The sequence below is a fragment of the Melanerpes formicivorus genome, unplaced genomic scaffold, assembly GCF_026170545.1.
Source record: "Melanerpes formicivorus ecotype bairdi unplaced genomic scaffold, bMelFor1.0.p_v2 SCAF_72, whole genome shotgun sequence".
NCBI classification, from domain to species: Eukaryota; Metazoa; Chordata; class Aves; order Piciformes; family Picidae; genus Melanerpes; species Melanerpes formicivorus.
Window position 1 is genome coordinate 3,061,276 of NW_027142424.1, and position 24,100 is coordinate 3,085,375.

At 52.6% G+C, this 24,100-nt stretch overlaps 1 protein-coding gene across 2 annotated transcripts; it reads left to right on the forward strand.

Moving 5' to 3' along the window:
- The first annotated feature begins 1,089 nt into the window (after positions 1-1,089).
- On the forward strand, positions 1,090-22,778 carry HIP1R (huntingtin interacting protein 1 related). Of its 2 annotated transcripts, XM_068163495.1 has the most exons (32): positions 1,090-1,247; positions 6,129-6,192; positions 6,612-6,754; positions 7,082-7,138; positions 7,397-7,477; positions 7,659-7,735; positions 8,039-8,100; positions 9,523-9,663; positions 10,141-10,198; positions 10,286-10,361; positions 10,580-10,717; positions 10,804-10,862; positions 10,933-11,005; positions 11,372-11,555; positions 11,630-11,718; positions 12,018-12,134; positions 12,585-12,686; positions 13,449-13,643; positions 13,898-14,045; positions 14,908-14,994; positions 15,301-15,408; positions 15,676-15,812; positions 16,517-16,627; positions 16,750-16,808; positions 17,207-17,237; positions 17,363-17,425; positions 18,633-18,733; positions 19,390-19,495; positions 20,899-21,022; positions 21,177-21,238; positions 21,373-21,561; positions 21,650-22,778. In XM_068163495.1, the coding sequence occupies exons 1-32, from the start codon at positions 1,155-1,157 to the stop codon at positions 21,695-21,697; spliced, it is 3,183 nt and encodes a 1,060-aa protein (XP_068019596.1). In that variant the 5' UTR covers positions 1,090-1,154; the 3' UTR covers positions 21,698-22,778. The 2 variants fall into 2 exon arrangements, 1 of the variants encoding a protein (XP_068019596.1); XR_010990472.1 differs by lacking the exons at positions 17,207-17,237; positions 17,363-17,425; positions 18,633-18,733; ... (3 more) ...; positions 21,373-21,561; positions 21,650-22,778 and having other exon boundaries at positions 15,676-15,726.
- The last annotated feature ends 1,322 nt before the right edge of the window (positions 22,779-24,100 follow it).

Consider the following 24,100-nt stretch of genomic DNA (forward strand, 5'->3'; position numbering starts at 1 on the left):
AGAATCACAGAATTATTTGGGTTGGATGGGAGCTAAAGGTCATCCAGTCCAAGCCCCCTGCAGTGAGCAGGGACCTCTTCAACTCGATCAAGTTGCTCAGAGCCTTGTCCAACCTGACCTGGAATGTTTCCAGGGATGGGGTATCTATCATCTTTCTGGGCAACCTGAGCCAATGTCTCACCACCCTCAGTGTAAAACATTTCTTCCTTAGCACTAGGCTAAACTTTTAGTTTAAAATCATCATCCCATGTCCTGTCACAACAGGACCAACAGGTCCATGGCTCTCATGTGTTGAAGACTCCAGAGCTGGACCTAGCACTGCAGGTGGAGTCTCAGCAGAGCGGAGCAGAGGGGCAGAAGCCCTTGACCTGCTACCCCTGCTGTTGGGGATGCAGTACAAGACATGGCTGGTTCTGTGCTGTGAGTCTGCACTGCTGGGCAATGTCCAGCTTTTCATCCACTAGTGCCCCCAAGTCCTTCTCTGCAAGGCTCTTCTCCAGTCCTTCATCCTCAGCCTCAATATCAAAGACTGCCCAGATCCAGGTGCATATCTTGCACTTGGCTTGGTTGAACCTCATAAAGTCCACACATGTGCTTCCCAAGCTTATCCAGGTCTCTCTGGATGGCATCCCAGCATCCTGTCCCTCAGGTAGGTAGTGATGAAGCTTCAAGTCTCTTTTATGTGAGTTTGTGGGGTTTATTTAGAGAAGGATGAAGAAAGGGTTTCTTCTGCTGGTAGCATGGAGAATAGCAAACTGTAGCAGAGGGGGAAGAGAGAATCCTAAGAATCCTTTTGATTGGAAAAGACCTTTATGATCACCGAGTACAACCACGATCTAACTCTACCAAGTCTGGTGCTAAACCATGTCCCTCAGCGCTACAACCCTGCAGCAAGATGAACCGTTGAGGCTGTTGCTGCAGCGTACCTGGGCTTGAGGATCCGGGGCAGAGCCTCCGTGTCTTTCGCCCGGCGAGAGGAGAGGGGCCGGAGCGGGACCGCCGGGCTCCCACCTGGCTGCGGGTGGGCGGGGCCGTGCGCGGCCGGCAGAGGCGCTGCGGAGCGGAGCGCGGCGCAGTGCGCGGCCGGGAGGGGCCGGCGGCCGGCGGGAGGTCGCTGCCTGCCCCGGTGCGCGGAGCCCGGTGCGCGGCCCACCATGAACAGCATCAAGAGCGTCCCGGCGCGGGTGCTGAGCCGCCGCGGAGGCCACAGTCTGGAAGCGGAGCGGGAGCAGTTCGACAAGAATCAGGCAAGGGCGGCAGAAGGGGGGTGCTGGTGGTGCTGCTGCTCCGGTACCGGCTCCGGTTCCCGGTATGGGTTTGAAGATCGGCCCGACCCGGTCCGGTCCGCGGAGCAGCGCCTCGGGGCGCACTGAACGTGTGAGCTTCTCAGGGGATGGGGGAGGTGGGTGAGTCTCCACCGGGCTCCGGTGATCTCCCGGTGGGGCAACGCGGCCGCCATCCGTCTGTCTGTTCGCCCGCTCGCCCCTCTGTCTGTCCGTCACCGCTACCCCACCCCCACCTGCCTTACCGCTTCCTCCTGCCGCGGCCCCGGGATGGTCCCGCATGGGTACCAGCCCGGCCCGTTGCCCCCGGGCCGGCTACGGGGGCTGGGTCCCCGCTGTGCGCCGCCCCCTCGGTGGGCAGCAGAGCCCTGGGCAGACGGTGTATGTGTTCTCTTCCGCAACCCCTCCGGGCCTTATCGGCAGGTAAACACGGCCGTGAGCAAACACGGGAAGTTTTATGGCCCCGGCCGAGCCCGGGTGCCGCTGTAGGCAGGAACCCGGGGTTGTCCCCCGGTGCTGTCCCCCGGTGCTCACCGCTCCACTAACGTGCATCTTTGCATCCCTGCCACTTTCCCCGGACCTAGTCCCCGCGGTGGCACGACCTGCCCCAGCGAACCTCGGGGATGTTTGGCACCGGGGATGGGTCACACGAGGGGTGTCCTTGCGGGTATCGGAGTGCCCGGTCCCGGAGAGTGTGACGGAAAGCAAAGCCTGAATGCGTTGGTGCCCCATGGGTCCAGCTTGGATGGGATGTCCATGGCCCTCCCTGTGGCCTCTGTAGGGTGAGATGGTGCTTGGGCACTGACAGGGCTGCCGTATGGTTTGTGGGAAATGAATTAATTATAGGACATTAATTAGGGACGGACAGAAGGACAAGCTCACCGGCTGCCCCAGCAAAAGTAATAGAGACTTCCTGGCACACGTCCTCTGACCACTCAGGATTTTCAGGCTGCCAGTCCATCACAGATATTGTTCCTCTTTGCTCCATTGCTGTGCTGGTCCTTCTCTACCCCTGGGCTGGTTTGGCCCTGGAGAACACCAGCAAAGGCAGGTGGTGATTTTGGGCCTTGTGGGGTCACGGTCTCCCTTGACCACGCTGGGTAGGAAATGGAGCTTGTTGGGTTTGGGGAGCAACATGAGAAAACCGGCAATTCCGGTTCCTTCCGGACGTGTCTCCTTCAATCGCCCCGCTGGGCACCGCTGATAAATAATTACAGCTGCAGCACTGCCTCGTGTGCCGAAGGGCAGCTTGTGCCAGCCGGACAGGACCACTTCCATCCTGCCCTTCCATGGCGTTTTGGTTTTTGGTGGGAGTTGTGCTCTGCATTGGTGCAACTTCACTTGTAGTCACAGAGATGCTTTGGCCAGAGCCACATATGGGACAACGCATGATTGCTCTCTCTTGGAGCTAAATCCCAGGCTTGCTGGTTGATGGTCACATTTACCACCCAGAACTGGCCTTTTTTTTTCTCTCCAGGAACTGCTTAAAAACTGTCCTGAAAGAGCTTTCTCCTATCATGGTTTCCCATAGCAGTGCTTCTGGTTAGAGCAAAACACTTCCAATGTCAGTACATGGGTATCGATCTGCCATTTACGCCTAATTATAGCAGCTGCAGAGACAGCCACTGGTTGCCTTTGTATGGCAGGGGTGCCAGTGGTGTGTTCCTTCTGTGTGCCTTTGCTGGCCAGGGATTTCACACTCCCCTTGAGAATGCTGCTGCTGAGATCAAGCACCCCATCTCTTCTTGAGAGGGCCGGGGCAATGCCTGTGGGTGATGTGAAGGTCACCTACGTTCCCTGAAAATGCTTTTTTGAGGTCTCAAATTGGCTTGATGCAGACATGCTCCTTGAAGTGGCCACATGTGAGAGGAGGGAAGCCACCGTCCTGCAGCAGACACTCACTGTGCAGCCTGGCAGGAGGCAAAACTTGCCTTTTCTGCAGCCAGTGTTTGTTTCCTTTTCTTCAACAAGAGGGTTAGAAATCCAGTGAGCTGTGGAGCCACCAGGAGTGCTGCCTGTATGACTGCTGAGGGGTGCTTTTCTGGTGCAGTTTGGGAAGGAGAAGCATAGGGAAAGGAACTCCGGAGCAACCGTTTCCAGCTCAGCTGATCCGACAGCCCTTGTGCTGCCCAGCTGGGGAAGGTTTCCAGCCTGAGAATCTTCTGCCAAAAAAATCACTCCCCGCCATGGCATGGCGCCGGGACCTGGCATCCACCTGCCAGGTGGGGATTGTGGCCTCGCGGGATGCCGGGGCTCCGGGGAGACGTGGGCGGGGAGGATCAGGCCGTAATTAAAAGCAGCCTGGAAAGAAGGGGTGGATGTAAACTGTGCTCCTTCATTTGGGCGCTTTGATCCCAGCTTTAGTCACCAGCTTGGTACGTGAGGGCTGTGAGCATGTGGGCTGCACCCATGTGGGCTTCCATGGCCTGCGGCTGAACAGGTTTGGGGTCAGACACCCTGCCCCAAGTCAGTGGGGCTGGGGCTGGGGCTGTACCGCTCCCCAGTGATCATGTGGAATCAATCTGCAGGTGGCATGGAGGCTTTTGATGGGCTGGTTGTGTGCCCACAGTGACAACTGGGCCCTGCCCATCTCCAGACGTGCCGATGATGTCTCAAGAGGTGCAGTCAAGGGTGAATCTGCCATTTCTGAACCACCCTCCATATCCCAGCAGCCACCAGGGACATCCTGAAGGCATTTGTGTCCGGGCTGCAACATTGCCCTGTGCCCATTGCTGATTCCACCATCCCCTTTCCATGGACCTCCTCACCAACCCAGAATCTGGATCCAGTGAAAGGACACCTGAACCAGCAGTCCCAAGGGTTTGGTGCCACTGTAGTTTATTTGGGACCACGCTGGATGTGACATCTCCATCACGGTGGTGCTATGGGTGGGCTGGGGGCTGCCTCTGCACAAGTCTGCTCCTCTGTGCTGGATGTGAAATGGCTCAGTTGGCACCTCTATGCTGAATCACCAAGGATGAAACCAGCTTTTCTGCCACCTCCCAGGCTGAATTTTGGCTGGTCAGGCTGGAAATGAGATTACGGGCAATAACTCACCAGCACCAATGCGAGTTACAGCCTGGTTTTGAGACAGGCCAGCTAGTTCCCAGCCCTATCCCCATCCAACCAAGCAGCCAAGCTCCTGTCCTCCAGAGACAGCTCCAGGCTTTTGGGTGTTGGGTGCTTTGAGAGAGGTGGCAGTGCTGCAAGTGCCTGTTCGGGGCACTCCAGACTTGTTAACCTTCGGGGTAAGAGGATTACAGCAAGTCAGCAGCTTAACTCCACTGCTGCTTTACAGCCCCACATGGCAGGGTGACACTGGGGCTTCCCCACCACGGGAACGGCAAAAGCCCAGTAGCTGGACTCCGTGTTTTAGGACAGGCTCACTTTTTGGAGGTGGTTTTGTTGCTATTGTGCACAGCTCATAGCCTGTGTCAAGGAGCCAGACACTTTTCAATGGTGTCCTGTGATAGAAGAAGAAGCAATAGACACCAACTGGAACACAGGAAGTTCTACCTCAACATGAGGAAAAACTTCTTTACTGTAAGGGTTGTGGAGAGCTGGAGCAGACTGCCTAGAGAGATTGTGGAGTCTCCTCTGGAGAGTTTCAAGGTGCATCTGGACATGATCCTGTGTGACCTGCCCTAGGTGATCCTGCTTTGGCAGGGGAGTTGGACTTGATGATCTCTGTCAGTCCCCTCCAACCCCTACCACTGTATGATTCTACAGGCACAGCTGGTTTGGGCTCGTTTGGGGTGGATTCATTATGTTGACAGCTTTGGCATTGCCCCTTCCGTGCAGTGTCCGGTTCCTCCTGCATAAGCCAGGAGCATTCAATACCTGGGTGTCGGGTTCCTCCTCCCACAGCAAAGTGCCTTGTTTCAGAGGTGTCCCCTGTGCAGGCAGGTGCTTTCCCCGGGAGGGGAGATAAGGCTTTTATAGGGTTTTACTGGTTGTGGGGCTGCAGGGAGGGACTGGGTTTCTCTTCCAGCACGAGCACTGGTGGTGGGGCCGCTTTCTGCCTTCCCAGCTGGGATCTTTTCCTCTACTGGTGACTAAGGGCTTGTGGATGTGGGCACAGCCTGAGTGCTCATGCGAGGATGAAGCATCTCAGTTGAGTCTGCGGACAGCTGGGGAGAAGGAAGTTCCTCACTGATCACAGCAACTTGGTTTTGCAGCCCATCATCATATGGAAGACACAGCTGACCCCTGTCTTCTTTTGGAGCAAACTCATCATTTAAAGTGCTGTGATCAAAAGCATTAAGATATTGATATAGATAATCCTCCTCTGACAGTCACAGCGCTCTGGATTTGTGCTCCATCAAGATGAACATCGTGGCTGCTGCTCCCTTCTTGCCTGGGGGCTGTGTTTGCACAGGGCAACATTGTCAGAAAACCCACCTCACCACCCCCCTGCTTCAAAGGCTTCTTGTGATTAGACAAACAACCCTGGAATCTGGCATCTAAGTGTCTTGCTTTAGTTCTCCCTGGGCATGGCACTGAGTTCAGGCTGCAAAAATGAAGGAATTTATTTCCTGGGACAGGAGGGAGCATTGGCTACACAGCTGGTAGTGGCCCAGCTCCAATGGCCCAGCTCCAACTGGTTGTGTTGGGGATGGAGAGTGTTAACGAGCTGCTTTGATCATGGAACAAAAAGCCTCTTTAGGTGTGTCAGAGACAGCTTTGAGGTGACAAAGGTGTTATAAAATTCAGGGTATTCTCCAAAAGCACTGGGAGGCCAGGCTGTTCCCAGCTTGCAGCACTCCCAGGTCTTTGTGTTGGGGGGATGTGGAATTGGGACCATGAGGATGACGGGGGTCTGACGGCCACTCTCTCCTCTCACAGGCCATCAGCATCAGCAAAGCCATAAACACACAAGAAGCTCCAGTGAAGGAGAAACATGCCCGCCGTATCCTTACCATCAGCTCATCTGGATGGCATGGAGAAGATCCAGTGCTGGGCTGGGAAGGGTTTCACCCCACAGGGTGGCAACCACAGAGGGTTGGGAGACAGGAGACCCAGGCAGAGCTTGGTGGGGGAACGGCATCGTGTAGGTTTGTCCATCAGTGGAAAAACAAGCAAGTGGTGTAAAAAAATTGTGTTTCTTTGGCATTAAGTGCAAAGGGCCCTGGCATGTCCTGCAGCAGGGGAGGGTGCACCATTAAAAAATGCAGGGGGGCTTTATCTGCAGGTGCAGCATGGCACTGGTGGTCTCTGTGCCTGAGGGATGCCAAATGCATGTCCCCTTTTTAATGAAAGGTGAACAAGAATAGTCCCCAGCCTGTCCCCTGCTCCCATATATCTCTGGTTGGCCTTGACTGGGGCAAGGGATCATCCTGGGGACACACCACGAGAAGGGAGCGTTCACCTTCTGGTCCTACGCCATTGGGCTACCCCTGCCCAGCAGCGCCATCCTCAGCTGGAAGTTCTGCCATGTCCTACACAAGGTCCTGCGTGATGGCCACCCCAATGTGAGTGTTCCTTCTCCTGCATCACTGGTTGGGGGGAAGTTTTTGGCTTTTGATGCCCCTCTGCGCAGAGGATGGGTTTCCTTCCCTGTCCCAGTCACCTGTCTGAAGCCATGGCACCACAAAGCATGCTGTTATCTCACATCTTTGAAACTTCTCCATTCAAACCCCAACCTCTGGTGGCTGTCGAAGGGCTTGAGTATCTCCCAGAGCTGGAGTGGCATAAGGGACCAGATCCGTTCTCTTGCCCAGCTTCAGAGCAGGGTAGTGGGTGCTTGCCCAACTCTGTGCCAGTCCTACATGCTGCATCACTCCCATTTTTGTTTCCAGGTCCTCCAGGACTGCCAGAGGTACCGCAGCAACATCAGAGAGACAGGAGACCTGTGGGTGAGTAGAGTGAAGCAAAGGTTTGTGCATTGTGGTGGGTCCAGAGGTGGGTGCCGAAAAACATCGTGGGCACAGGGAGAGCAAAGCACCACCTGAAATAACCCATCTCTGACCCCACTGGGTGATGGTTCTGTGCATGGCAGAGGGCAGGAGTGCAAGAGCTGTGGGGCTGGTGTAGGTTCACCAGCATGCATGGGTTCTGCTGGATGTGGTCACATCGCACCAGGTTCACCACATTTCCCCTTGTGCCTCTGGCAGGGACATTTGCATGACAGGTATGGGCAGCTGGTGAACATCTACACACGTCTTCTCCTTACCAAGATCTCCTTCCACATCAAGGTGAGACCCTCTGCTACTTCCACACCTGCCATGCTGGGGGAGATGGGGCTTTGCGAAGGGGTGTGTTGCACCAGCAAAAATACTAGCAGCACTGGTTGGACTTGCTGATCTTAGGGGGCTTTTCAAATGTTAGTGATTCTATGATAACTGATATATTTGTGTTTTTTTTTCTTTTATAAAGCACCCTGAGTTTCCCCCAGCCCTTGAAGTGTCAGACGAGGTGCTGGAAAAGACTGCGGGGACAGACGTGAACAACATGTGAGTGACCTGGCAGGAGTTCAGTGACTGGTGTGTGGTCACTAGCTCTGTGCCACCCGGCTGGCAGCACCCTAATGCCCCTGATTGGGGCAGCCACCGGTAGTTTGTAAACTGGTTGGATGGTGCCTGATTGCTCCTGTACCCACAGAGTGGTGAGAAGTGTAGATGTCAGAAGCAAAGCCACCAAATTCTTTTCAGTTTGAGTCCTTGCTGGCGTGGGCACGCAGAACAAGCATGGGCAGCTAGAGCAAGGATGTCTCCGCCACCAGGTGATGAGGTTTTGTTGTGTTTTTTTTTTGGCAGCTTCCAGCTGACAGTTGAGCTGTTTGACTACCTGGACTGGGAGCTGAAGCTGTCAGAGTCAGGTGAGGAGGTGGCAGGTCCCTCCCGCTTACCCTGGGGCTCTTGAGCAATAGTTTCACTCTTTGGTCAGGAATTGAGTTCCGGGAGGCTGAGGTCAGAGGCTCAAGTCCTTCCTCCTCCTCCAGTGAGGTTTCTGAGGTTGTTTCTCAGCTGTATTCCCCCTGTTGGTGCTCTGTGGAGGTGGTTGTAGGAAAATACTTAAGGAGCATGGCTGGTTTCAGCCCACCTGAGCAATGCAGAGTGTTGTTTCCAGAGCAGTGCTGCTCTGAAATGTTTTTATTTTGTGTTAGTACAGCCTGTGTCAGTCACAGAATTGTTTTGTTTGGAAGAGACCTTTAAGGTCATTGAGTCCAATTGTTTACCCAGCACTGCCAGTTCACCACTAAACCATGTCCCTCAGCACCACATTTCCATGGCTTTTGAATCCCTCCAGGGATGGGAGTCCACCACTGCCCTGGGCAGCCTGTTCCAGGGCCCAACCCTTTTGGGGAAGAAATTGTTCCTCATGTTCAAACCAAACTTTCCCTGGCACAACTCGAGGCCATTTCCTCTTGTCCTATTGCTTGTTCCTTGGGAAAAGAGATTGACCCTCACAATGTCTGCCCTCTGTTCCTGGAGACAAGTACATCATGTTACCCAAATCCTTTCTGTCCCCCCAAGGCAGAGGATGGGGCTGTACCTCAGACTAAATGCTCATTTCCCCTCTTTGAAATATCTCCAGAGAGGGTTGGAGGTCCCTGCCTGGGTTTGCTTCTCTCACCTCCTTCTTGAGGAATTTTTAGATGGCTTAAAAATGCTGTGGTTCTTCCTCCTGAGGAAGTCAGGAACACAGAGCTGCCCTGGAAAACAGGGCACAGTGGGAGAGCCTGCACAGCCTCCTGCTTCTCCTCCTGACCCAGTTATACAGAGAATTTATATTCATAAATACTTTAAAGCTGAGCAGGGAAGAAGCCACAGTGGATATGCTGGCTGGATTTCTGCCAAGGGAAGGGATCTGTTTCCAAGCCAGGGCAGATGAGGTTATGGTGCCAGCGGGCTGTCCCCTGCCCTGCGATCCTCTCCTGGCATGATTAAACAGAGCAGAGCAAAACCGCTTGCCTGCCTTGGCTGTGGCACGCAGCAGCAGCTCCTGAGGGCACCTGTCCTGCCTTTGCATCATCCCAGGGTTGAATCCCTCATTTTTTTTCGGGTCAGGGTATTGTGGGCAGAGCTGAGCATCCCTTCCCTCTGCTGCCACATTCCCTTTGGGCATTTCATTTCCTTGCGGGGTGCTGTTCCCAGCTCAGTGGGACAGGACGGACACCAACCCTGACATTTACTCTGTGTCCTGGCAAAACCTCATCCATCATGGTTAATGATCAAGCCAAATGGCCTGGAGCAGGATGGTTCTGCAAACCAGCACCTCACCACGCTCAAACCTTCAGTTTTCAGGCAGCTCAACACCTCGATGGCAGTCTCGCAGATGTCAGCCGTGCAGTGCCGCCTGGCCCCCCTCATCCAGGTCATCCAGGACTGCAGCCATCTCTACCACTATGCTGTCAAGTTGATGTTCAAGCTGCATTCCTGTGAGTTACTGGGGATGTGCCCTGTGCTGGTCTTTGCCCAGTTCAGACTTCTGTCTGGATTCTCAAGGATGTGTGGATGGGTACCTCCACTACCATGTCCCAGTATCCCAGCTGGGCGGTAAGACCATCTGCTCCATCCCACATAGATGTCCCAGATGAAGGAATTAGAAGGGCTTGTCCTTGATGAATTCAAACTAATGTGCTTTGAAGCCCCCAGCCCCCTGCATGGAATTGCTGGGCAGTACAGCATCAGGGGCCTCATATGTGTGTTTTGGGGCTCCTGGGCCCACCTCTCACTGTGCCACATCCCTGGTACCTATACCAGGGATGGGGACACCCCATTCCTGTCCTGACCATTCCCATCTCACTCCCAACTGGTCTTCACCTCACTGACTTGTGTCTGGAGCAATCCAGGTGCTGTGTATAAATTTGCAGCACCAGATCAGTCACAACTGCCTCCCCTCTCCATAACCACAGGTCTGCCGTCCGACACGCTGCAGGGCCACCGAGACCGTTTCCATGAGCAGTTTCGCAGGTAACCCAGGGATGAGGTGGGGTGGCATGGTCCCTTTCCTCCTGCCAAGCCCTCACCATGAGCAGTTTTCCTTTCTCCCCTTTCCAGCCTCAAAAACTTCTTTAAGAAAGCATCTGACATGCTGTATTTCAAGCGGCTCATCCAGATCCCCCGGCTGCCAGAGGTATGGTGGCATCTGGTCATCCGTGATGCTTTGGAGAGGCTGTGGCTTCAGAGTGCATAAGGATGTCCCCATGGATGGGTTTGGGGTCTAGGGATGCTGCAGAGGGTCCCACTGGCTCATCTCAGCAGCAGGGGGCAGCTGCCTCCCTCGCCTTGGTGATCTGCTGTGACAGTCCCCAAAACCCCAGGTGATGTCACCATGACTTCTTATCCCTGCAGAGCCCCCCAAACTTCCTGCGGGCGTCAGCCCTGGCTGAGCACGTGAAGCCAGTAGTTGTCATCCCCGAAGAGGCTCCTGAGGATGAAGAGACAGAGAACCTAATTGAGATCAGCACAGCTTCCACCACAGAGCCACAGGTGGGAGCACAGGGATAGGGACCCTGGGATGGGAGGGGACAGGTACCTGCAGCCTGGCTCAGCTTGACACCTTCTGTCTTCCTCAGATCACCTCAGACATATTTGATCAAACCTTTGGGCCACCCAATGGCATTCGAGATGACAGGTATGAGAGTCCATGGTGGCAGAGGGGGGGCATTCACTGCCACGTGGGACCAACATGTCCTTCTCTACAGGGATGCCCAGATCGAGAGCCTGAAGAGGGAGGTGGACATGCTCCATGCAGAGATGGAGAAGATTAAACTAGAGGTAAAACTTCACCAGTGTGGGAAATTGGGGTGGGTTTTGGTGCTGTAGCATGGAAACCCCATAGGAATGCAGCAATAGCAAGGTTCTGACACCAAACACTGTATTTTGGGACCTCTTCCAGTGCCAGAACCTTAATTCTGATGGAGGTGGGGTGGAGGTGTGTGAGACCTGTCCCTTGCTGTCCCAGCCAGCTGTTAGCTGTGGGAACAGAGCAGCTGCAGAAGCCAAGGCAAGAGCTTTCCTGTGCATCTCACAGCTGCTTTGCCCAAATCACAGCCAGGCACCTGGACAGAAATGTTGGGAATGGCAGAATCATTGCTGGCATGGACACCAGGCAGTGCCCAAGCCTCTGTTGATGTCCCACAGGCTCAGCGCTACATCACACAGCTGAAGGCACAGGTGAACAGCCTGGAGGGTGAAGTGGAGGAGCAGCGCAAGCAGAAGCAGAAGGCACTGGTGGACAATGAGCAGCTGCGGGATGAGCTGGAGAGGCTGCAGAAGGTGAAGCAGGACAGCGACAGGTCCCAGCGGCTCTGCGCCGAAGCAGAAAGTAGGTGCCCTACAGCACCCATCAGCCTAGGGACACCTGCACCAGGGTTGCTGATTCTTTCTTACCCCATCCAGAGAAAGCCAACGCCACTGAGATCCGCTACACAAAGCTGAAGGAGAAGCACAGTGAGCTCATCAACACACACGCCGAGCTCCTGAGGAAGGTAATGCTGCTGCCTGCACCAGTTGGGGACCAATCACTGCCTTTGTTCCTCTGCCACCACCAGTGTGCCTTGTGCTTGCCCAACCCCACTCTGTATAGGTCCCATCATCCTGCACCCAGGGAGCCCAGAGCACTGGGTAGGGTGCACCCCTTGAATAATGGTCCACTGCTGGTCACTGTTTTGGATGCTGTGAAAAAAGCATCTCCAAGCTATGCCCCCAACCATAATTTGGGCAGAATGAGCATGTTTGTAGTGAGGGTCCGCACTCTGAATGCTCAGTAATCCCCATGTCTGTGCAGAATGCTGACACCGCCAAGCAGCTGACAGTCACACAGCAGAGCCAGGAGGAGGTAGCACGGGTCAAGGAGCAGCTGGCCTTCCAGGTGGAGCAGGTCAAGAGGGAGGCTGAGATGAAGGTGAGCTGGCATAGCTTGGAATCCTTCCTTGCTCTGGCACTGAGCCCTTCCTAGCACAACATACACGGGGACTGGTCACAGTTTGGGTGCAAGTGTTGGTGGTGGTCCCTGACCCTGAAAAGAGTTACCCTGTCTCCTCAGGAGGGTGTTATTTAATGCATGCTTCATTCTCTCTGCTCAAATCTGCCTTTTTTTCCCCCAAGAAAATGCTGCAGTGTGAATTGATGGGTTTGGGTGCTTCCATTCTCTGGCACCCAAACTAGGGGCTGCTCCCCAGATTCCTGTCTTTGGCAAAGGAGCCCTTCCAGGGCATCCCCCTCAGACCCCTGAAAACCCCTCCTGCAAAACATGGCCGGGCTGCTTCCCACCACCCTGGCTGTGTGCCAGTGCCAAACCAGGCCAGAGTGTGTTTGCTGCATCTGACCCCCTGATGTGGGTGTGTGGTTGCAGCTGGAGGACCAGAGTGTGCAGATGGAGCAGCTGAGGCAGGAGCTGGATGCCCGCCGGCATGAGCTGGACCAGGTGCAGCGCTCGCTCAGCCACGCCAAGCAGGTACAAGGCTGGGGTACAGGATGCCCCCAAACCCTCTTCCTAAATCCTTGTCCTAGAATCATAGAATCGTGTAGCTGCTGATGTTGAAAGAGACCCTTGAGATCATCAAGTCCAACTGCTTGCCTGGAGCTCACAATCCCACCACTACTGCTAAACTACTACCCCTAAACCACATCCCTCAGCACCACGTCCATGCATCTTTTAAATACCTCTGGGGATGGTGACTGCACCACCTCCCTGGGCAGCCCGTTCCAATGCCTGAAAACCCTTGCTGGGAAGAAGGTTTTCCTAATATCCAACTTGAACCTTCTTTGGCACAATCTGAGGCTATTTCTTCTTGTCCTGTCACTTGTTGCATGTGAGAATAGACTGACCTCCATGTCACTCCAACCTTGTAGAAGGAGATGAGGTCTCCCCTCAGCCTTATCTTCCCTCAGCTGTTCCTCATAGGACTTGTCTTCAGAGCCCTTCACCAGCCTAGTTGCGCTTTGGATGTGCTCAAGCACCTCAATGTCCTTCTTGTAGTGAGGGGACCAAAACTGAACACAGTATTCAAGGTGAGGCCTCTCAAGACCACATACCTGCCACCACGGGCAAGCCAAAGTTGTGAAAAGCAGCCTAGGGAGGTGTGATAGGGCTGAATGCAGATCCACCCCACCAGTGTCATGAGCTGGGCATGTCCTCAGTTCCCCCATGTGTAACTGTTGGGCCTGTGATGTGGTGACAGCTGGGTGACAGAGCTCTCTTGGGTCCTGCTGGCAGGCAGGTGCAGAGCTCAGTGCCCAGGTGGAAGCCCTGCAGACCGAGAAGGAGGTACTGAGGCGGTCAGTGAGTGAGAAGGAGTGCGAGCTGCTGTCTACGCGTGGCCTCATTGAGGAGAAGGAGCTGCAGCTGAGCCAGGAGGCAGACAAGGCCACGAGGGAGATCTGTGAGCTGCAGGGCAGGCTCCTGGAGAAGGTATGGTGCTGTGTGGAGAGCCAGCTACCACTGCTCTCCATGGCAAGATGTGTTTGGGGGGTGCTGAGCAGTTGTGATGGTTCAGCTGACCCATCATTGGTGTAGCTGGTGGGATATGACCTGCATTAGCCATAATGGGATTCTTGGGCCTAATCCTGAGAAGGGGCTCCCTAGGGATATGCAAGTGATGGGGCCATGGTGCTGGGCATCCTGTGTCCCAGTTGTGCCACACACCTTTTCCTCCCATCCCACAGAGCAACCAGGAGCAGAGCTTGCAGCAGAAACTGCTGGATGAGCAGTTCAACATCCTGCAGGAGACGGTGCGGGAGGCAGAGGATATCCTCCGTGATGCGGTGGCGAAGCTGGATGACCCATTGCATGTCCGCTGCACCAGCTCCCCAGGTACATCTCACCTGACCACTGCTCGACCTACAGTCCCTTCTTCCTCCGAGATGGATAACATTGCATCTCAGAGTCTCCTAGGCATTTTCTCCTACCATATATCACGCCCAAGCAGGTTGGGAGGTCATTCTGCCCCTGTGCACTGCACTGGTTAGGCCACACCTCGAGTACTGTGTCCAGTTCTGGGCCCCTCAGTTTAGGAAGGATGTTGACTTGCTGGAACGAGTCCAGAGAAGGGCAACGAAGTTAGTGAGGGGCTTGGAACACAAGCCCTATGAGGAGAGCCTGAGGGAGCTGGGGCTGCTTAGCCTGGAGAGGAGGAGACTCAGGGGTGACCTTATTGCTCTCTACAACTACCTGAAGGGGGGTTGTAAACAGGCAGAGGTTGGTCTCTTCTCCCAGGCAGCCAGCACCAGAACAAGAGGACACAGTCCCAGGCTGCGCCAGGGGAAGTTCAGGCTGGAGGTCAGGAGGAAGTTTTACACAGAGAGAGTGATTGCCCATTGGAATGGGCTGCCTGGGGAGGTGGTGGAGTCGCCGTCACTGGAGGTGTTCAGGAGGAGACTTGACAGGGTGCTTGGTTACATGGGTTAGTTGATTAGGTGGTGTTGGGTGATAGGTTGGACACGATGATCTTGAAGGTCTCTTCCAACCTGGTTTATTCTATTCTATTCTATTCCCAGGAATGAATTTTTAGCTCTCAGCACTGTTTTGCGCAGATTTCAGTGCTGTTTGCCAGCCAGGGTCATGAGGACCTCTGTTATCTTGGTCTTCCACTCAGTGGTTCCTCATGAAGTCATCACTTTTGCTTGTTCAGACCCTTGGCAGCCTGACCACGCTAACGAAGCTAAATTCCTTGCAGATTACCTGCTCAGCCGGGCACAGGCAGCGCTGGAATCCACGGATGCCCTGGAGAATGGGCACGCGCAGTACGTGGCCTCCATGGCAGGTACCTGGGGCTGGGGACCAGTGGCATTGCTTGCACCTTTTATTTTTATGCATCCAGCAGCCCTCAGCTGCTCTGGGGCCATCAGCAAGCGTGCAGTACCCTGGTAAAGGAGGGACATGGTAGATGGAGTTGGTGGGCTCCCATGCACTCATTTGGGGAGCCATCTGCGAGCTGGAGGGAGGGGTCAATACCAACCTCTTCAAGTTCTTATATTGGTCCTTGTTTTTGAGGATGGATTGCATCACTCAGGACATGGCAACGGGTGCCCTGGGCTGGCAGTGCCTGACCACATCCTCTCTCTGGCAGATGCTGCTGGGCTTGTGGGGGCTCTGGCCCTCTTTGCACACCTCATGGCTGACACCATCGTGAATGGCAGCGCCACGTCCCACCTGGCTCCCACCGACCACGCTGACCGTGAGTGGTGCAGTGGGCATTGTGGGGTTTTATGTTCGTGGGGCTTATTTTTGGGGAGGTTGTGCCAAAACCTTTTTCTCTGGGAGCCAGCTATGGGCATGCTCCTGGGTACCATTTTATGATCTTCTGCAAGAAATTTGCTGGATGCTGCTGATGCGCAGCATCATCTCTGTGGCCAAAGGCAGGAGGAAGAGGAGGGTGGCAGGGCTGGGATGGAGGGACCCCTTGCCCATCAAGGGGCCTGGCACTGACCCATTGTCTCCCCAGGGCTGATGGAGACGTGCAGGGACTGTGGGCAGCGGAGCCTGGACTACCTGGGTGAGCTGAAGGACAAGCAAACCCTGGGGCATGCAGAGCTGGGGGACGTGCGGCGGGCACTGCAGGGGGTCCTGCAGCTAGCCCAGGTAGGAGATGGAGCCCAGTGCTCCCACCTTCCCACTCAGGGCTGGCAGGGTCATTTGCTGGCATTGGTATTTCCTAAAGGAGAAAGCAAAGCAGGCAGTTGTGCAGTAAGATGTTGTCTCTGTTGGTCAGGCAGGGATGTTTGCTTGCAGCCTCTGGCTGCACCTTGATGGACAACAGAAACAAGTCAGACCATGGCTTTCCTCGTTGTTCAGCGCTGAAATGGGAGCTGCTGGGTTGGAGTGAGTGCTTTAGGGTGCTTTGTCTCCCATACCCACTGGTTGCAGTGCTTTCCTTGAGCCATCTCAGCTTCTGAGTGCTGAGACCCTTCCTGGTGGTTCATAGAGACAGTGACCCTCGGCTGAAGTTTTTCATCCCAGTAACCTCTGCAGAGTAAAACTTCTCAACATTCAGCTACTTCTTTTCGTGAAGCCCCTGTTAGTTTTTGCCATGAAACCACTGTTCATTCAAAGGCCATCAGCACTCCAGAGCCATGCCCTGCTGAAACTGCTCCTGTGATCAAGTTTTATCACCTTGATTTGGGGCATTTCTTACCTCTGAGTAATCCTTGCTGCCAGTTTGTGGCACATGTGCTGGTCTGTAGAATGTTGCTCCTGCAGATACTTGGGGGTGGGAGAAGAGGTTTAATACCTTGGTTCTCTCCCTCTGCCTAAAACCTCCTGGCTGCTGCTCCCTCCTCTGACAGGAGCTAAGGCCCAAGAGCTTAGACATCAAGCAAGAAGAGCTGGGAGACATGGTTGAGAAGGAGATGGCCTCCACTTCAGAGGCAATTGAGGATGCCGTCAGGCGGATAGAGGTGAGACAAGGCTGCAGGGTGAGCCATTTGGGTGCCTTGGGGCAACAAAATGTCCATCTCTCCTCCACCCTGCTTACCACAACACGACATCCAAACCTTCTTCTTCTTGTGTTTCCCAACAGGAGATGATGAGCCAGGCCAGAAATGAGAGCTCTGGTGTTAAGCTTGAAGTGAATGAGCGGTGAGTTTTGGGGGCTTGTCTGTGACAGCCATGGGTAGGTTTCTGTTACATCTCCATACCTGCTGGGCTGTGCTCTGCTCCAAAGCCCTGTGTGTGCCTTGGTGCTGCGTCAACCTCACGCTGAGCACAAAATTCTCTTTAGAAGGGTGGACCTTCATCTTGCATGCCTCAGCCAACTGTTTGCAGATGCTTTGTGAGCTGCTTAGTTTGGATATTAGGAAAAATTTCTTTGCTGAAAGTGTGGTCAGGCATTGGAACAGGCTGCCTAGGGAGCTGGTGAACTAACCTGCAGGCTGACTGGTCTTCATCAGAGACCCATTTTCTATTTGAAGCCAAAGTCTTCTTCCCTGGATGCAGTGTTGAAGAATGCTGAACACTTTTCTCTTGTTTCCCTGCAGGATTCTGAACTCCTGCACGGACCTCATGAAGGTCAGTACTGCAGAAACCTCTCTAGGGCATCAAAGGTGATACAAAACTAACTTTTATCACTGACAGCATCGATTCTTCTCTAGAAAATCCCCATCAAACCCAACACCTCTTTTTCTTCTTTCCAGGCTATTAGACTTCTTGTATTGACATCTACAAACCTGCAGAAGGAGATAGTAGAAAGTGGCCGGGTAAGTGCTTCCCTGCACCCCTCTGCATCAACAAGAGGTGTGGGAGAATTTCCCAGAGTTTGGAGAAACATGCTGGATTTCAGAGTTTCCTGTGTTAGTGGTACTCTGACATTCCCACCTACTGGAGATGGGCTGCTGTCTTGGTCCAGAGAGGGGAAGAGACTCAGTTCTTTTGAATATTCCTGTGTCATGAAATTAGAAGCACAAATGAGGCCAAAATATCAACAGCTAGACTATTACACAAATAAAGTGGATGGATCAGAAGGGGAGAGAGAGAAAATAGAGAGGGGGAGAGAGAAGAAGGAGAGAGAAGAGGAAAAGAATTATATTACCACACCCCTCACCCCCCAAGACAGTTTGAGTCTGTGGAGGAAAGGTGCTGTAGCTTTGGCTGTAGAAGAGATACTGTCCTCTGAGAAGCCTTTGCAGCTCCATGAGTTGCAGCAGGCGGATCTTAGGACATGGAGAGAGGGTTCCTCTTGGTCTGCTTTTTCCAGGCTACATGGTGATGTCTCTGTCCTGGTATTCTCTCCGTTTTTCTTCAGAGCAGCATTGCCCCGGGCTTTTCCTTCTCTCCTGTTTTCCTTCTCAGCGGCATTGTCCAGGGCTTTTCCTTCTCCTGTGTTTTCCTTCTCCCGAGCCAGTAGTTGCTCAGATCTTTTGTACAGTTTTTAGGTATGTATATTCCAGAGAGTATGGATAGCAGTGGTCTTGCCCATTTCCAGGACAGCTGCAGTCTCATGAGCAGTCCTTATCCTTCCAGTGGCTCTGCCCAATACACATCAGCTATTGTCTGGGCAAGCAACAAAGGTGATTTTATCTTTGTTGAATCACATCAAGAGAGAGAGAGACAAGATTTAGTCTCTCACAGCTGCTCAGCCTTGTGCTCTCCACACACATCACTGTTACCTTTCCAAAGCCTTGTCCATCTGAAGACAGTGGTCCAAGCTCTTGTGCATTTAACCCAGCCCAAACTTCCAGTCTGTGGGCTCCAAAGCTACTTTTCTTGACAGGTGTTTTAGTAGGCCAGTTAGAGGGGCCTGAAGGACACAGAAGTGCTGCCAATCCCTTGATTTTATACCTTTATATTGGAGTTTATGCCTCTTATATTTTATGTGGATGTTTTATATAATATTTTATGTAGATTTATGGATTGTTCTATATTAGAAACAAGTCAATAGAGGCCATAATATTCTCATAACAACAGGGGGCAGCAACAACTCAGGAGTTTTATGCCAAGAACTCGCGCTGGACCGAAGGGCTGATCTCTGCCTCCAAGGCCGTGGGCTGGGGAGCCACACAGCTCGTGTAAGTACCCTGGGACCTCTCCCATGGCCACTGTGGGAGGGTGCTCTCCAGACATGGCTCCATGTGCTGTTTCCAGGGCTGGCCCACGCTTCTGCATCACCAATAACCCAAACTGTCCTGCTGACTCTGCATGGACTTAGGCAGTGGTTGGACACAATGACCATAAAGGTCTTTTCCAACCAGAATAATTCTGATTCCATGACTGATAATTCCATACAGAGCACCGTGGCCTGGGTCAGACCACACTCATGAAACAGGGACTACCAATTCCTCCCTGTTTGCAAAATGGGAATGCTCCATGTCCTGGCTTCTGCTCAAATGTTTGTGGATGGAGTGGTTGGGATCAGGGCAGGCTATCTCCATGCCAGTGCAGAAATTGGGAGATTTTGGGGGGGGCAAAGCTTTAAAAATCTCAACCACTTCATTACAGAAACACAATCCTGTCTCTGCTGATGTTTTATACCCATCCATAACTTCTGGATCTGGGCTTTGAGTAATAGCTTTGTACATGAGCTTTAAATAATTACAGGCAAAGCTGCTGGTTTGAGGTCTGATACTGATTTCTAAGGGTACAGCAGGAGAGAAATAATCTGCACTTGCTCCATAGTGCATGATGAGTGTCCCTAATAGCATCTCCCTTCTGACCCATAACTCAGGGAGTCAGCAGACAGAGTTGTCCTGCATACAGGCAAATATGAAGAACTGATTGTCTGCTCCCACGAAATCGCTGCCAGCACAGCCCAGCTGGTGGCAGCCTCCAAGGTGAGTATCCCACCAAGATTGTCATCTTCTAAGTCATTTTGTCCCCACGGTGTGCTTTCAGGTGATAGCATACAGCCATCCTGTCCACCTGTCCTGCAGTCTCTTCCCAGAGCTGGGAGGAATCATAGAATCCTAGAATGGTTTGGGTTGGGAGGGACCTTAAACATCATCTAGTTCCAACTCCCTGCTGTGGGCAGGGACACCTTCCACTAGACCAGGCTACTCAAGGTCCCATCCAACCTGGCTTTGAACACTTCCAGGGAGGGGGCATCCACAACTTCCTTGGGCAACCTGTTCCACTATCTCACTATTCTCACTGTAAAGAATGCCTTCCTGCTCTCTAGTCTAAATCTCCCCCTCTTCCAGTTTAAAGCCATTCCCCCTCATCACTACTAGCTCTTGTCAGAAGTTGTCTTGTAGGCCCCTTTCAGGTACTGGAAAGCCACTATAGGTTCTCCCCAGAGCCTTCTATTCTCCAGGGTAAACAGCCCTGACTCTCAGCCTGTTCCCATAGGGCTGGTGTTCCAGCCCTCTGATCATCTTTGTGACCTCCTCTGGACCTGCTCCAACAGTTCAATGTCCTTCATGTTTTGGGGGCCCCAGAACTGGGTGTTGTACTCCAGGTGGGAGGGTCTCACGAGAGTAGGGTAGAGGGGGAGAATCACCTCCCTCACCCTACAGGAAAGGAAGCTCTGATTATCTTCAAGTCTGTGATTCCAATCCACATGTCTTCACCTGCATTAATATTCTCACACCTATCAGGGCTTGCCTTGGAGATGAAGATGTGTAAAACCTCCTGTCTGTCTTCCTCCTGTCAAGCTGATTATGTAAAAAAAAAAAAAAGAAATGTTAATAACTAACAAGAAATCCTAAATAAGCAACTGCAGGAGCCAGCACTCAAAATGATGGATTTTAGTCCTGGCCCCCTTTCTGCTTGGCGTGGGTGAAAGCAATGGATAGAGGTTTCAATGAGCAGATGAAGAGGCAGGTTGAGGGGGAGGGGGACCCATTCTGCTTTTTACAGCAGATGGTTTGAAAATGAAGACCATTGCTAGAAGAAAAAAAACAAACCAAAACCAAACAAACCTTTGCACCTGTGCTGTTTATCTGTGTGTGCTTGGCTCAGGTGGGAGCAGAACTGGTTTGGTGTCCCCAGGCATGAAAGGGTTTGGAGGAGTCACCTTGTCTGGCGGTGATGGGATTGTCAAGGATAATTATGTGTCAATCTGTCTGTCCATCCTTTCCACCCCCAGGTTTTCACCCCCAAGAACTGTTCTGATATGGGGTACTGAGTATCTCTGCTCTAATAGAACGTGGCTGCTTGGGGGTCTCCCCTGAGCCAGTGAGCACCAGTGCAGAGGTGCCATGGTGGGGACCTACAGCCACCCCTGTGCTCTTTGCAGGTGAAAGCTGAGAAGAGCAGCAAGAACCTGATCCGGCTCCAGGAGTGCTCACGCAACGTCAATGAGATGGCAGCTAACGTGGTGGCTTCCACCAAGTCAGGGCAAGAGCAGATCGAGGAGAAAGGTGAGGGCTTTTTTGAGGAACAGGGATAAAAAACCTCAACCAAACCCCTTTCCAGCCTTGAGGACACCCCAAAGTGCCTATCTGGCTTCAGTTTATGCAAGGATTCTCTGCAGGGAGTATGCTTAGCAAGGACCCTCCCCACTTTTCTCCACAGACACCATGGACTTTTCAGGCATGTCCCTTATCAAGCTGAAGAAGGAAGAGATGGAAACACAGGTACGGCCATGAGGATGGATTGGGTGCTGCTGTGCCTCGCCCCCTGATCCAGACCTGTACAAGGAGGTCCCTTTCACCCCTCCAGCGTGGTGCTGGCAGGGGAGATCATGATCAAAATGGCTGTTTGGGTGCAGGTGAAGGTGCTGGAGCTAGAGAAGCGTCTGGAAGGGGAGCGGGTGCGCCTGGGCGAGCTGAGGAAGCAGCACTACGCCCTGGCCGGGACCTATGACACTACAGAGGACGGGGAGGCGAAACCAGCACCAGCCCCCAGACGAGGCATCCTTAAGAAGCCCCCCTTGGCCCAGAAGCCTGGGCACAGTGAGGTAGGGCCCTCAAGGGGTCAATGGACAAGGTGGGACATGTTTACAGCACAAGTGACTGATAGATTGTTTTATCCCCATCTTGTTTCAGCCTGAGCGAGACGCTGGCACGTACCCACCTCACAGGGCGAACTTCTAGCAGGGGCTGGTTGGGTGTCCAGCAGCTGCCGTTGCCTTGGCACTGGCGTGCCTTCACGTGCGGGGGTCTCCTCGCTGCCCAGCCTGCAAAACTGGATGTTGGGTTTTTTTTCCCTTAAAATATATTTTATTTTCTTCACTCAATTCTTCTCCTTAGAGCAGAGGGGCTCCTGCTGGCTCCCTGAACAGAGCAGGATGCCCTTCTCCCTCTCCTTTTCTTCCTCTTCCTTCTCCTCCCAGCCTGCCAACCACCTCTCCTGGTTTAATTTAATTGTGGGGGTCATTTGGGTTGAATTTCTTTTCTTTTTCTTTTTTACACTTTCTCAGCACTAGAAGTTTTCAGTAAATGTAGCTCTCTACTGTACTGCTCAGACTCTTTCAGAGAACTGTGAACTGTTTTTAAAGTAGGAAACTGCTGGGCTTTTCTTGCAATCTTTTTTTTAATTCCTCTTTTTTCAGCCTGAGGACTAATTTGACTTTGTTTGGGCGATGGAGTAGCCCAGAGGGTGGAGGGAGACCTTCACCTTAACTGGCACAAGGATTGTGCCAGGGGAGATTTAAATTGGAGATTGGGGAAAAATAGCTTTCCTGAAAGAGTGGTCAGGCATTGGAGCAGGCTGCTCAGGGAGGTGGTGGAGTCACCGCCCCTGGGATGTTTAAAAACCTGTGCTGATAGGGCTCTTTGTGACATGGTTTAGTTGGCCTGGTGGTGTTGGATTGATGGTTGATGATCTTAGAGGTCTTTTCCAACCTTAACAAGCTTATGAAAAAGCAGTTCCTGGCACACACACTGGCAATAAGGATACAAACATTATTTTATTGTTGGGTTTTTTTTTTCCCTTTTCTATTTTTTATGACTACAGCAATGTCAAGGGATCAGTTGCATTATGTTTTATATTTAAGATAATTAGCAGAATTAAATCTGCCCATGGCTTATGGGAGCCAGGGGATGGAGAATTCTGCAGCAATAAGGAATTACTGATGTGGAGAGACACAGCTAGGGAGAACAAGCCTGTCAGCTGTATCTGCCCTTGGAGCTGCTGCCACGATGTAGATTATTAAAGAAGCAATATTTAAAACAAGTGTTGTGGTACTTGGTCAGCTTGGTGGGGAGGGGGCCAGGGGAAGACCATGATGTGGTGCTCTGCTGTGGGAGAAGCAAAGTGGCCTTAAATGGCAGGGTAGTGGGTGGCAATAAAGGAGCTCAACAATCATTAGCTAAAGCACCATGGTGATGGTGTCTGTGGGACATCAGTGTGGGACATGGCCCTGTGCCACTGAGGGGTGGGTGTGAAAAGAGAGGGCCTGTGTGTGGTGTTGCATCCATATAAATAAATAAAGATAAGTAGATTGATGACTGTATAGGAATAGAAACAGAGATACATAGAGAGGTGGGGAAGAGAAGGCTCCAGGGAGACTGTATATGTGAAGGCCACCTCCAGGAAGGCTGGAAAGGGACTGTTTAGAAGAAGATGTTGCAATAGGACAAAGGGCAGTGGTTTAAAACCATGGGAGCAGGTTAGATTTGGGTTAGACAGAAGGAGGAAGTTCTTTACAATGAGAGTGGTAAAATATGAGGAACAGGTTGCCCAGGGATGTGGTTGAGGTCCCATCCCTGGAGACATTCATGATTAGACTCAATGTGACCCTGAGCAGCCTGATCTAGTTGGAGGTGTCCCTGATCACTGCAGGGATTGGACAAGATGATATTTCAGTGTCACCTTCCCACCCAATGCAATCTGTGAAGTGTTCAAGAAACATAGACATGGCACTTTGGGACATGGTTTAATGCCACACTGATCTTGGGTTGATAGCTGGACTCAATGATCTTAGAGGGGTTTTTCCAACTGAAGCAAGTCTGTGATACATATATATATATGTGTGTGTGTATGTATATATATATATATATATATACATGTGTATATATATATGTAGGTAGCTATGCAGTTGTCTGTTGGTGGGGCTGTATCCCTGGGGCAAGATCAATCCAGCATGAGCAGCTCACCAGAGCCAAGCAGCACACTAATTCCTGCTCCCCCATGGCTCTCACTGGCAGCAGCCTGACTGAACAGAAGTAGCTTAAATAAATAAAGAGCAATCCAGCTGCATGGTGTGGGTGAACATTCCTCCAGGGCAGCCCTTACCTGCTCCTCAGCACCATTGGTAAAAGCCTGCAAGAAATGTCAGTTTTGGTTATTCACTCATTGAGGATCCACAGGGCTGAGTGTCACTGCATCTCTTGGTGCAAGTTGGATGCAGCCATGACAGGGTAAGACTATAGCATTTGGTGCCCAGCAGAAGGCCCATGAGGGTAAGACAGCTCCCTTGTAGTTAGGAGATTGGTGAAGCCTTTTGAAAGAAAAGTTTAGGAGCAACATTGTCATCCAGTTCCTCACTACCCACC